The sequence below is a fragment of the Eretmochelys imbricata genome, chromosome 1 (assembly GCF_965152235.1).
Source record: "Eretmochelys imbricata isolate rEreImb1 chromosome 1, rEreImb1.hap1, whole genome shotgun sequence".
Classification (NCBI taxonomy): domain Eukaryota; kingdom Metazoa; phylum Chordata; order Testudines; family Cheloniidae; genus Eretmochelys; species Eretmochelys imbricata.
The window spans coordinates 199,718,698-199,731,618 of NC_135572.1; the positions used below are offsets into that span (position 1 = coordinate 199,718,698).

At 44.3% G+C, this 12,921-nt stretch overlaps 1 protein-coding gene across 4 annotated transcripts in view; it reads right to left on the bottom strand.

The window, feature by feature from the left end:
• ST3GAL6 (ST3 beta-galactoside alpha-2,3-sialyltransferase 6) overlaps positions 1-12,921 on the bottom strand; it is a 96,959-nt gene that overhangs the window by 25,486 nt on the left and 58,552 nt on the right. For all 4 annotated transcript variants that reach the window (XM_077821733.1, XM_077821742.1, XM_077821716.1 and 1 more), the window contains exons 5-6: positions 9,071-9,174; positions 6,210-6,273 (exon numbers count right to left, since the gene is read on the bottom strand). In XM_077821733.1, coding sequence (XP_077677859.1) covers positions 6,210-6,273; positions 9,071-9,174 — 168 coding nt within the window. The remainder of the gene's footprint in view (positions 1-6,209; positions 6,274-9,070; positions 9,175-12,921) is intronic.

The window sequence follows — 12,921 nt, forward strand, 5'->3', positions numbered from 1 at the left end:
GAAAGGTGGCGGCAGCGTGATGATAGGAGGCAGGATTCAATGCTGAGGCTACTGGAGGATCAAACCAATATGCTTGGTTGAGCTGCAGGAAAGGCAGCAGGAGCACAGACCGCCACTACAGCCCCTGTGTAACCAACCGCCCTCCTCCCCAAGTTCCATAGCCTCCTCACCCAGACGCCCAAGAACGCGGTGGGCGGCCTCTGGCCACCTGGCCCCTCCACCCCAGAGGATTGCCCAAGCAACAGAAGGCTGGCATTCAATAAGTTTTAAAGTTTTAAAGTGCTGTGTGGCCTTGTCCTTCCCTCCTCTACCACCCCTCCTGGTGCTTCTCTCCTCCACCACCCCTCCTGGGCTACCTTGGTAGTTATCCCCCTATTTGTGTGATGAATGAATAAAGAATGCATGAATGTGAAGCAACAATGACTTTATTGCCTCTGCAAGCGGTGATCAAAGGGAGGAGGGGAGGGTGGTTAGCTTACAGGGAAGTAGAGTGAACCAAGGGGCGGGGGGTTTCAGCATGGAGAAACAAACAGAACTTTCACACCGTAGCCTGGCCAGTCATGGAACTGGTTTTCAAAGCTTCTCTCATGCGCACCACGCCCTCCTGTGCTATTCTAACCGCCCTGGTGTCTGGCTGTGCAAAACTAGCAGCCAGGAGATTTGCCTCAACCTCCCACCCTGCCATAAACGTCTCCCCCTTACTCTCACAGATATTGTGGAGCACACAGCAAGCAGTAATAACAGTGGGATTATTGGTTTCGCTGAGGTCTAAGCGAGTCAGTAAACTGCGCCAGCGTGCCTTTAAATGTCCAAATGCACATTCTACCACCATTCTGCACTTGCTCAGCCTGTAGTTGAACAGCTCCTGACTACTGTCCAGGCTGCCTGTGTACGGCTTCATGAGCCATGGCATTAACGGGTAGGCTGGGTCCCCAAGGATACATATAGGCATTTCAACATCCCCAACAGTTATTTTCTGGTCTGGGAATAAAGTCCCTTCCTGCAGCTTTTGAAACAGACCAGAGTTCCTGAAGATGCGAGCGTCATGTACCTTTCCCAGCCATCCCACGCTGATGTTGGTGAAACGTCCCTTGTGATCCACCAGTGCTTGCAGCACTATTGAAAAGTACCCCTTGCGGTTTATGTACTTGCCGGCTTGGTGCTCTGGTGCCAAGATAGGGATATGGGTTCCGTCTATGGCCCCATCACAGTTAGGGAATCCCACTGCAGCAAAGCCATCCACTATGACCTGCACATTTCCCAGGGTCACTACCCTTGATAGTAGCAGATCTTTGATTGCGTGGGCTACTTGCATCACAGCAGCCCCCACAGTAGATCTGCCCACTCCAAATTGATTCCCGACTGACCGGTATCTGTCTGGCGTTGCAAGCTTCCACAGGGCTATCGCCACTCGCTTCTCAACTGCGAGGGCTGCTCTCATCTTGGTATTCTTGCACCTCAGGGCAGGGGAAAGCAAGTCACAAAGTTCCGTGAAAGTGCCCTTACGCATGCAAAAGTTTCGCAGCCACTGGGAATCGTCCCAGACCTGCAACACTATGCAGTCCCGCCAGTCTGTGCTTGTTTCCCGAGCCCAGAATCGGCGTTCCACCGCATGAACCTGCCCCATTAGCACCATGATGCCCACATTGCCAGGGCCCCTGCTTTGAGAGAAGTCTGTGTCCATGTCCTCATCACTCACGTCACCGCGCTGACGTCGCCTACTCGCCCGGTATCGCTTTGCCAGGTTCTGGTGCTGCATATACTGCTGGATAATGCTCTGGAAGTCGACGGTTGCCTCGGTACTATGGACACACTCTGCCGACTACATGCACTTAGAGCACTTGTGTGGGGACACACACAATCAACTGTATAAAACCACTTTCTACAAAACCGACTTCTATAAATTCAACCTAATTTCTCAGTGTAGACATACCCTAAGTCACTTGTGGATTGATTATACTTTGATGTTCTATACACAAGCTCAGAGTCCAACAACTATCACCGCCCAAATCATGAAGACCAGTTTTTCAGCTCTGCCTATACTAAGGGGCTTGAATAGGTTAAATCCAACTGGAGGTCTAGCATATGCAAATTGTTTCTACATTATTTTTATCCTCCTTATCTAGTGTGTGCAGTAGTATCTGATCACTGTCTACTTTTGAGAGATGATGGAAATGGTTTAAGCGAATGGATTAAAATTATACAGTATAGTTGTTGCTTTATCGTAGATATGTTCTGCTCTTGGCCTGATTCTGTTTCATAGGAGCCTTGGGTATGTAGCAGAGACTACTGGAGACATCTGTAACAGGACTAGACTTTGATCAGAGACACTCTGATTAAAGGACAACTTCTTCCAGTGCAGACATGGAAACAGATGGGCTGCTAAGACCACGCTCCAGGTATCAAACATGCCATTTTTAAGGTAGTTATTCCTAGGACATTTTAGCAAGTACTCTTAATAGTTAATTGGCAGTAAGTGTGCTCTGAGTTAACCATAACTACTGTAAATTGAACCTCAAATACTGTCTGTCTACTAATATCACATTTAAAAAGGGGGTAGTGGGGATAAGTAATTGTGTCTAACACATTGGGAGATCAGAAAGCTAAAGGGCCACTGCTCTGTTATATTAATATCTGGGTTACTCATGTGTCCAGCAATGTCTCCTTTCTCCAAACACACACACACACACAAAATCTTGGATTTATCATGCTGGGGAGCCTCTTAATTTGAAGTTATAAAAACTTAATTTTAATTTAAATATTTAATTTATTGTAAAGTGCCTCTTCTTGCATTTTCCAATGTTAAAAGACTAATTTTAAAATGAAAGCAAGGCCTTTAAAGTTTAAAAGTACTATGGGAGAGCTCCTTCCTAAGCATGGCATTCCAAACAGATAGAAGACTCATTCCACTATTTCACTGCATCATCTCAGCCTCCCTAAACAGGAGGCTGTGAAGAAGTTTATATGATTTTCTTTGAGGCTATTTGGCAAGGGATGGGTGGAAAAGAAATGTTTACTATTGCATAATGCATTTATAGTAGCTACTTTTATTGCTAATGGAAGTCAGGATTTGAATAAGAGTTCTGATGAGAGAACAAGTAAGTATCATGAATATAAGTATCCCATATAAGGAACTGGCATGCTTGAAAGTACATGCAATGCAGCATTTCAAAGCTATGGCTCAACTCTGCAAACCTTTACTCAAGTCAGTAATTCCACTGATTTCAGTAGGACTACTAATTTGAGGCAGGGTTTGCAAAATAGGCTTTTGCAAAATATGCATTTCAGTTAAGACTGGATTTCAAAACTTCATCACTATAAAAAAACAACACCATTTCCCTCCCCTTTTCACTCTGGACAGTTTTACCAGTATCCCATATAATTCGCTTATTTTTATACAGATTTGAGGTACATGTCTTCATGGCCATGGTCCACTTTATACAAACAAAGTCTGAACCAGAATGAGAAAGATTACTGGACAAATCACTGTATATTTTGAGTAAACAAGGCTAAATTGCAGTAATACTAAATTGTTTAATTACTTAATTGCTGTTCTACATAGGGCTTTTGAGGATTCTTTCCAATGATTAATGTTGTATCTTATATACATGTACACATATACCCAGAACTCTTAGTTCAGGGGTGGGCAAATCTTTTGGCCCAAGGGCCACATCTGGATATGGAAATTGTTTGGCGGGCTATGAATGCTCAAGAAATTGGGGGTCGGGGTGCGGGAGGGGGTGAGGGCCCCGGCTGGGGGTGCGGGCTCTGGGGTGGGGCCAGAAATGAGGAGTTCAGGGTGCGGGGGGGCGGGATCCGGGCTAGGGCATGAGGCTGGAAGTGAGGGCTCCGGAGAGGGCCTGGGGTGTAGGAGGGGGCTCCAGGCTAGAACCAAGGGGTTCAGAAGACAGGACAGGGATCAGAGCTGGGGCAGGGGGCTGGGGCATGGGAGGCAGTCAGGGGTGCAGGCTCCAGGCAGCACTTACCTCAAGCAGCTCCCGGAAGCTGCGGCATGTTCCCACTCTGGCTCCTATGCAGAGTCATGGCCAGGCGGCTCTTTGTGCTGTGGTTCCCAGCCAATGGGAACTGCAAGGGTGGCGCTTGGGGCGGGGGCAGCATGCGGAGCCCCCTGGCTGATCCTACGCATAGGAGCCGGAGCGGGGTTATGCCGCTGCTTCCAGGAACCGCATGGAGCGGCCCCTGACCCTGCTCCCTGGGTGGAGCACGGGAGCGGGACAAGCCCCAAACCCCGCGCCCCAGAGGGAACTTGAGGCCGGATTAAAACGGCTGGTGGGCCATATGCAGCTTGTGGGCTGTAGTTTGCCCACCCCTGTCTTAGATACTATAGTGATTCATGCTCTGTACATACCGCACAAATTAGATTAATTAAAATAGAATACATAGCACCTAGTCATCACATTTAGGCTTATTTAAACTACTGTCTGTTAAGTAACCACACTACTGATTAGTAGTATAAACACAATCTATAATACTGCAACAAAAATGAAAAAAACCCTCTAAACATTACAGACACACACACACACACACACACCCCAAATTTTGAGTGGAGAACAACATTAAATGGATAAACAACCATTGTATTACTTTTGATCTATAGTGAGAATTGCTAAATTTAATTTTGCTACCTGGTTTTGCTCTGCTATCAAAATGACTAAAAGACTCTTGACATAGTCACCATAGACACTACTGAATATAATGATCTTCTGAACCAACATCTGTGGGTTTGCTTCCTTCAAGATGCCACTGAGCAGCAGCATGTTCTTTCAATGTGCAAAGTCTTCTGCCATTAAGTAGCTGCCACTCCTCTACTCTATGAGCAGCTTCTGCACTGGTCTCTAGGGGCCAGGTTTTTTTAAAGTACATCGGCATCTAAAGATGCAGATAGGAAGCTAGTGGGAACAGGCAGCCTTAGGTGCCTAAATAGTTTACAAATCTGGCCCTTGATCCTCACCTCCCTGACTGAGACTGCCTGATGTCAGACCACCTGTAAGTGAGAACAGGAAGGCTTTTTTTTAAATTGAGAGCTCCCTGGGGGAAAAAAATTGGTCCAATGTTAAAAATGACCATTTTCCTGTGTTTAAAACAGGGGCCTAAAATAAGCTAAAGCTTGGGCTTAGCCCCCAGTTTCTTAAGTTACAATATGCAGAGTCCAAGCAGTATGTTTAAAATATGCCCTTGGCATTCTGATGCAGAACAATAATTTATAGCTTAATTTCTTTGAGGACAAAGAGACATAAACAAAATAATAAAGTACAATAAGCGTTGATATTCTTTGTATCAAAACTTATGTAGTACTTTCCACCTTAACCAGAAATATGTAACTGCACCTTGTTTGGTGTGTGGGGTACAATGACGTGTATGTTGCTTGGTGATTGAGTGTGGTTAGCTAGTTTGAAAATATGCGACCCTACTAAGAAATCAAAGTCCAGAAAAAGTGGTGTCCACCTAAAAGACCTCAAAGGCTAAAACCTAATACATGGTAGTCAATGAGCAATCCACAGAGTGTGTTCCATTCCATCCCCATTCCCTATCAATCATTAGATTGCCAGAGACAGTCTTTCGGGGCTCAACATAGGGGAAGAGACTAGGCACATAATAATGAAGTTGAATCTGTATTAGAACTACTAGATTTTTTAAATTTTTTTTTTCCTTTTTTTGGTAAATTTCCCCATTATAGACATGGCCACTGTTGGTGACCTGTTGAAAACCCACCTCAACCTTGCCTTCTGAACTGGCACTAAAATCTTCTTAGGCTGGCCTACACTCAGACTTTTCAATAGGAAAATCATAACATGGGCTTCAGGGGTAACTGCAATTCCCTAAGGTCAATAAGACTTTAAGGGTAAAGGGCCCATATTCAGTTAGCAACCCCCTAAAGCACTGAACCCTCTTCAGAACAAAGTCAAGATTCTAAGTTCGCCCACAAGAAGATAATTATTGAATGTTGACCCTACCTGAATTTAAAACTGGGCTTAATTATACAGTGGGACCATTCATATATACTATATTATATATATTTTATATATATATATATTATATATATATATATATATAAAAAATACAGTGGATCGGATTCTGACCTCAGTCACACTACTGTATATCCAGAATAACTCCACTGATCTCACTTTCTGACTGACAGTTACACTGTAAAACACAAGAACAGTAACAAAAACAAAAAACAACCTCACCCATCATCTTCACTGAATAGTCCGCAGTTATTCAGTCTTGAAAGGGCTAGGTGAAAATAACTCTCTAGAAAGCAGAAAGTGAAAAAAGGGTTTCAAATGAAAGTGGTCAGTGCTTCACAGTGCAGAAATAAACATACCTGATACAGACTAACACGGCTACCACTCTGAAACCTGTCACCTTGACCACAGCATTTTTAGCTAGAAAAGCTTTTGTCCATTCATTGTCTGCCCAGAAAATAGAATCAGAACGTTGCCATAATTTAAGACTATATGTTTGTTCACAATACAGTTTTATTACAGCTCCTCCAGGATAAACAGCTGCCTTACCTCCCTCATGCATGCCTGGGTCTAAGAACAGAATGGGATTCATGTTCAGACACTACAGATCTGAGACTATTAGACACAGATGAATACAGTAAATATGGTGGACCAGAATCCTGGACCAGAATCGCAAATGGCATCTTAAAAGGTCCACTGTTAGCCATTTTATCTATCTAAGGTAACTGAATGGCTTTTGATCATCATTAGCATTTGAATGCCTCAAAGTCTTTAATGAATCCATCCTCCCAACATGACTGTGAAGTAGAGAAAGGATATTACCCTTATTCTACAGATGGGGAACTGAGGCGCAAAGAGATTAAGGCCCAGAATTTTAAAGGTATGTAGGGATTGCTCCAGTCAGCATTGCAAGGCACTTATGACCCATTTCCAAGTGATTTTGGCACCTAAGAGCCTAAATCCCATTGTCTTCCTTCCAGATTTTTAAACAGTGTTTAGGTGCCTATCTTTTGATGCCTAAACACTTTTAAAAATCGGGCTACAAATGCCTAAATCATGTTTGAAAATGGGACTTAGCTGTCTAAGTCACTTGGCCTTGTCATGCTGCACATGCAATGCCTAAATCCCTTTAAAAGTCTGGACTTAAGCAACTCGCCCAAGGTCACACAGTGAGTGAGTGGCAAAGCTGGGATGAGAATTTAGTAGTCCTTGACTCTTATCTCGCTACACCATAAGAATTCAAGAACATAAGAACAGCCATACTGGGTCAGCCCAAAGGTCCATCCAGCCCAGTATCCTGTCTTCTGACAGTGGCCAATGCCAAGTGTTTCAGAGGGAATGAGCAGAACAGGGCAGTCATCAAGTGATCCATCCCCTGTTGTCCAGTCCCAGCATCTGGCAGACAGAGGCTTAGGGACACACAGAGCATGGGGTTACATCCCTGAGCATCTTGGCAAATGGCCACTAATGGACCTACCTACCATGAACATATCTAATTCTTTTTTGAATCCAGTTTTAATTTTTGCCTTCATAACATGCCCTGGCAATAATTTCCACTCGTTGACCGTGTGTTGTGTGAAGAAATGCTTCCTTTTGTTTTAAACATGCAGCCTATTAATTTTATTTAGTGATTCTTAGTCATTGTGTTATGAGTAAATAACACTTCCTTATTTACTTTCTCTACACCAGTCATGATTTTATAGACCTCTATCATATCCCACCTCAGTCACCTCTTTTCTAAGCTGAAAAGTCCCAATCTGTTTAATCTCCCCTCATATGCAAGCTGTTCCACACCCTTGATCATTTTTGTTGCTCTTCTCTGTACCTTTTCTATTTCTAATATATCTCTTTTGAAATGGGGTGACCAAAACTGCATGCTGTATTCAAGGTGTGGGTATGCAATGGATTTACATAGTGGCATTATGATAGTTACTGTCTTATTATCTAACCCTTTCCTAATGGTTCCTGACATTCTGTTAGCTTTTTTGACTGCCGCTGCACATTGCATGGATGTTTTCAGAGAACTGTCCACAATGACTCCAAAAGATCTCTTTCTTGAGTGGTAACAGCTAATTTAGACCCCATCATTTTGTATGTACAGTTGGGATTATGTTTTCCAATGTGCATTACTTTGTATTTATCAAAATTGAATTTTATATGTCATCTTGTTTCCCAGTCACCCAGTTTTGTGAGATCCTTTTGTAACTCTTCACAGTCTGCCTGTAACTTAACTATTGTGAGTAATTCTGTATCATCTGCAAACTTTGCCACCTCACTGTTTATCCCTTTTCCCAGGTCACTTACAACTATGTTGAACAGCACTGGTCTCAGTACATACCCCTGGGGAACACAGCTAGTTACCTCTCTCCATTCTGAAAACTAACCTTTTATTTATCCCTTTGTTTCCCATCTTTTAACCCATTACTGATCCATGAGAGGACCTTTCCTATTATCCCGTGACTACTTAGTTTGCTTAAGAGCCTTTGGTGTGGGATCTTGTCAAAACCTTTCCGAAAGTCCAACTAAACTATATCCACTGGATTACCCTTGTCCACATACTGCTTCTCTAACAATAGTAGTGTGTATATATATTATATAGTACTGTACCTGAATAAAAAAAGTAAAGATCCATTTAATAATTGATGCTAAGGATGTCCACACTGCACACTAAGCCTGGACTCTGACTCAGGTTTGAGTCCAAGCCCCACTTCCCTCCACACACAAATCAGTCTGATTCGGGTCAGCAAGCACTCAGGACCCAGGTCCTAAGATCCTGCTAGGGGGTATGTCAGAGCCAGACTTGGGTCCAAGCCCTGTCACTTTGCAGTGTGGATATAGTCAAGCTGCAGACCCAAGTCAGAAGGTCTGCATAATGTGGTATGGACATGTTAGCACTGCTGTGAGACCCAGGTCATCAACTGTAAACCCAGGTGTACAATGCAATGTGGACACTCAAGTACAGGCGTGGAAACACTGGTGTTCACAAGCCTGGGTCCCACAGATCTAGACTTAGTGTGCAGTGTAGATATACCCATTGATATAGCTTACATTTAATACTGTACGCATCCCTAATAAATACTTACCTGCTCTCTTTATTCCATAAGGTAACTCAATCTTATCATTTCCATTGGACAGTGCTACTTTCATGAAGTCATTAACACATAGGAATGGATATATTTGCTGACCTCTAAGAGAAGGGTGGGAGGGGAGAACAGAAAGTAATTTTAATAGAACACACATGCCCATTTGAATCAACCAACAATGCCAGCAATCACTTTCAAAACCTTTTAAATCATACTTTAAATAGCATGCTATCAGTTTTTTAGAGAGACTAATAAAGGCATGGAAACAGCACAGCCCCTGGAATGGGGAAAAATGTTTTACAATGTAACAGTATCAGAAGTTCAAACAGAAAGAAAGTCAGAGGGACAGATTCTCTGCTGGTGTAAACTGACTCAGACCCATTGAAATCCATACAGCTGTGCCCCTTCACACCAGCAGATAACTAACCCCAAGTTTGAGAGAGTCTGCAATATGCTACGACAACCACAATTAACTTTGGTTTGAAAATTAAAAACTCTTATTCACACTGGAGGCAAAATAGAGGAGATCTAATGAAGGTTTTTAAAAAATTACATGAGAGGGATTTCTCAGAGGTTAACCAGATGCTCTGCTCTGAAGAGATCTCCTTGTGTTCTCTTTAATACGTTTGGAAGGTGCTCAGATTCCATGGTGAGTGGCACTGTGTCAGAACCTGAACAGAGGAGACAGGTTATCTGCTCGTTCAGAGGCTCCTCAATAGCTGTTTAGCAGGATTATACCACACAAAGGAAGAAACTGTGTGGAATAAGTTGCCAAATCAAGTCAAACAAACATACAACCGGTAAATCCAAACCTATAAAGCGCTGAATACCTTCACCTTCCATTGACTTCCATGCACAATGTCCCTTCATGTGCATGGAAGTGATTTGAGCATGCATGTGATTTGACTTCAGTAAGAATTGAGGACATGCAGCACCTCACAGAAGATACTCTGCAGCTTGCAGGATCAGGCCTTAGATGAGGAGGTTACTTACCCGTAACTGGAGATTCTTTGAGATATGTGGTCCCTATCTGTAGTCCACTGAGGGTTTACGCATGAGCACCACGTGTCCAAAGCTGGAGAATTTGAAAGTAGTAGTGTCCGTTGGTCCATGCATGTGCCATTGCTTCACCTCATAGTTTCCTTCGAGGCGATAAAGGGCTGGCTGGACCAACCATGCTCCGGTTCCTTCTCCACTGCAAATCAAACAGATCCACAGTAGAGGAGATGGAGGGTGGAACTGGAATACAGATAGAGATCACACATCTTGAATAAAAAATGGTTACTCCTCTTCTCGTAACTGTTTTTCTTCGAGATGTGTGGCTCATATCCATTTCAATTAGGTGTGTGCGCACCGCGTGCATAGTTGTCAGAAAGTTTTTCCCCTGGCAGCACCCATCGGGTCGGCTGTGGAGCCCCCTGGAGTGGCACCTCCATGGCACTCAATATATGACCCTGCTGACCTGGCGCCTCCTCAGTTACTTCTTGCCGGTTACTCCGACAGAGGGGAAGGCGGGCAGTTTTGGAATGGATATGAGCAACACATCTCGAAGAACAGTTATGAGAAGGTGAGTAACCATTTTTTCTTCGAGTGATTGCTCGTATCAATTCCAATTAGGTGACTCCCAAGCTTTAACACTGTCCTGCAACTGTAATTCATTTGTTGTCAGGAATTCATGCATGTTTGGGAAAATGTCAGTGTTGTTTTCCTCCACTCAGTGAGCCCAGAATTCCAGCTTTTTTTCCATCATCGACTTAAAATAGGTGATCCTATCAGTGATTCCATAACTCCAATCCCACAGCCTTTGAAGTCCTAGATTTAGATCATTCAGGCGAGAGTATATATGACAAGTATCCCAATCGTGAAAGCCAGACTGAATCATGCAGATAGTGAGAGAGAGGGAATGAGTGGTCTGTAAAGAATACCTTGATCTCAGAGTGAAGTTCCAAGAAACTTGCCATGGCCTGACCTCATGACAGCCATCGAACCTCCATGTGGAGCGATAGATTGACATGCTCATTCCACATCTCATAACAGAGTGGAAAAGATTTAGGAATTCAAGGGATGAGCTTTTATAAAGTTTACCATCTTCACAGCATTGTCCAGAAGCCCACATCTAGCACATGGGGTCCTTATAGTCCCCGATCTTGACGCCTGGCTACTAGCAGCGTGATCAAGAGATGTGGCTCAAGCCTCGACCTCCATGTTACTCAGACTCATTTTCTCCCTGGCTGTAAGTGTAAATGTCGAAAAATCAACTTTGGTGCCCACACAGTCCCTGGATTTCATAGGGACCTTTATCAACATGGTCTCAGCATGAGCCTACCTGCCAAGGGACAGATTCCAGATCCTGCAGGAACTTGTCGCCCAATTAGTTAACAGTCCTTCTGTTCTGGTCAGGACTTGCCTATCCCTCCTTGGCCACCACCTTCACTGTCTTCAGCTGTGGCTCCAGAGAGTCTATTCACTCAAGTGACATACCATGGACTTTCTGCTGACAATCCCCCAAAGTGCTCTCTTTCCTCCAATGGTGGACAGATCTGAGGCCAGAGGTGGGCCACTACCACAGAGAAAACTTTGGTGAAGACCCATGGAGCAATAGTAAGTCCAAATGGTAGGATCTGATAATGGAAGTGCTGAGGGCCTACCGTGATCCCAAGAACCTTCTGTGGGTTGGATGGATGTCTATGTGAAAATAGGCATCCTACATATCAAGAGCCATAAACCACATGCCTCTTTCTCTTTCTAGTGCCAGCATGATGGCTGCTAAGGTGAACATATGAAATTTGGGTTTGCAGACGAAGCAACTGAGATGGTGGAGGTCCAGGATTGGTCTCCACCCGTCCTTCTTGGGTACCAGAAATAAGTGGAATAGAACCCCATGCTCTGATAGTTCAGAGGAATGTGTTCTATCAGTCCTCTCCGCAGTCAAGAGTCTACCTCTAGAGTGAGTATGCTGTCATGGGTGTGGTCCCTGACGGGGGATTGGGGAAGGGGATGTGGATGAGGTAGCTTTGTGAACTCGATTGTATAGTCATGTCGAGCATCATCCAGGACCCACACATCTGTTGTTATTGCACTCCAAGCTGGTAAAAAGAGTGGTAGACCACCCCGAAGGGGGTAGGTCAGGTGCATGGCAGGAGGCATGGTGGTTGGTGGCTCTCTAGGTGCATTCAGAAGTATCGCTTCTGAGAGAAATGAGCATGTGATGCTGACGGCTGTGAAGATGGTCCCGGAGGACGGGATCTCTGGGTCTTCTGTCACTTGCAAGGTGGGTTATAGGGTTGTTGGTGGAAAAACTGGGGAGTCCTGAACCATTGTGCAGGTGGTAGAATTTTCTTTTGGGCGCAGGGGTATAGATACCCAGAGATCGTAACATGGCTCTGGAATCCTTGAGGAAATGAAGGGAACTGTTAGAATTCTGGTTAAACAGGGGAGACTCATTGAAAGGGAGGTCCTCTATGGTATTTTGTACCTCCCTGGGGAAATCAGATGAATGCAGCCACAATTCTCTCTGCACAACCATTTCCATAGCCATTGTGCGCGAAGAGATATCCACTGCATTTACAGCAGATTGAAGCGCTGTTCTTGACGTCTGTTCTATCTGTGACAAGTTTGCCCTCGTCCAGGATAGCCTGGTAATGGGCTCAATCTTTGCCAGTAAAGTTCTCCAATTTACTGAGAAAATCATATTTGGCCAATAAGACCTGGTAGTTCGAGATCCAAAATAGGAGGCTAGCCAACGAGAAAACGTTGCAACCCAAAAGGTCCAGCCATTGGCCTCCTTGTCTGCCGGAGTGGAGAGTGGGTGCTGCCACTTGGCCCGTTCCATTGTCACTTGGATCATGAGG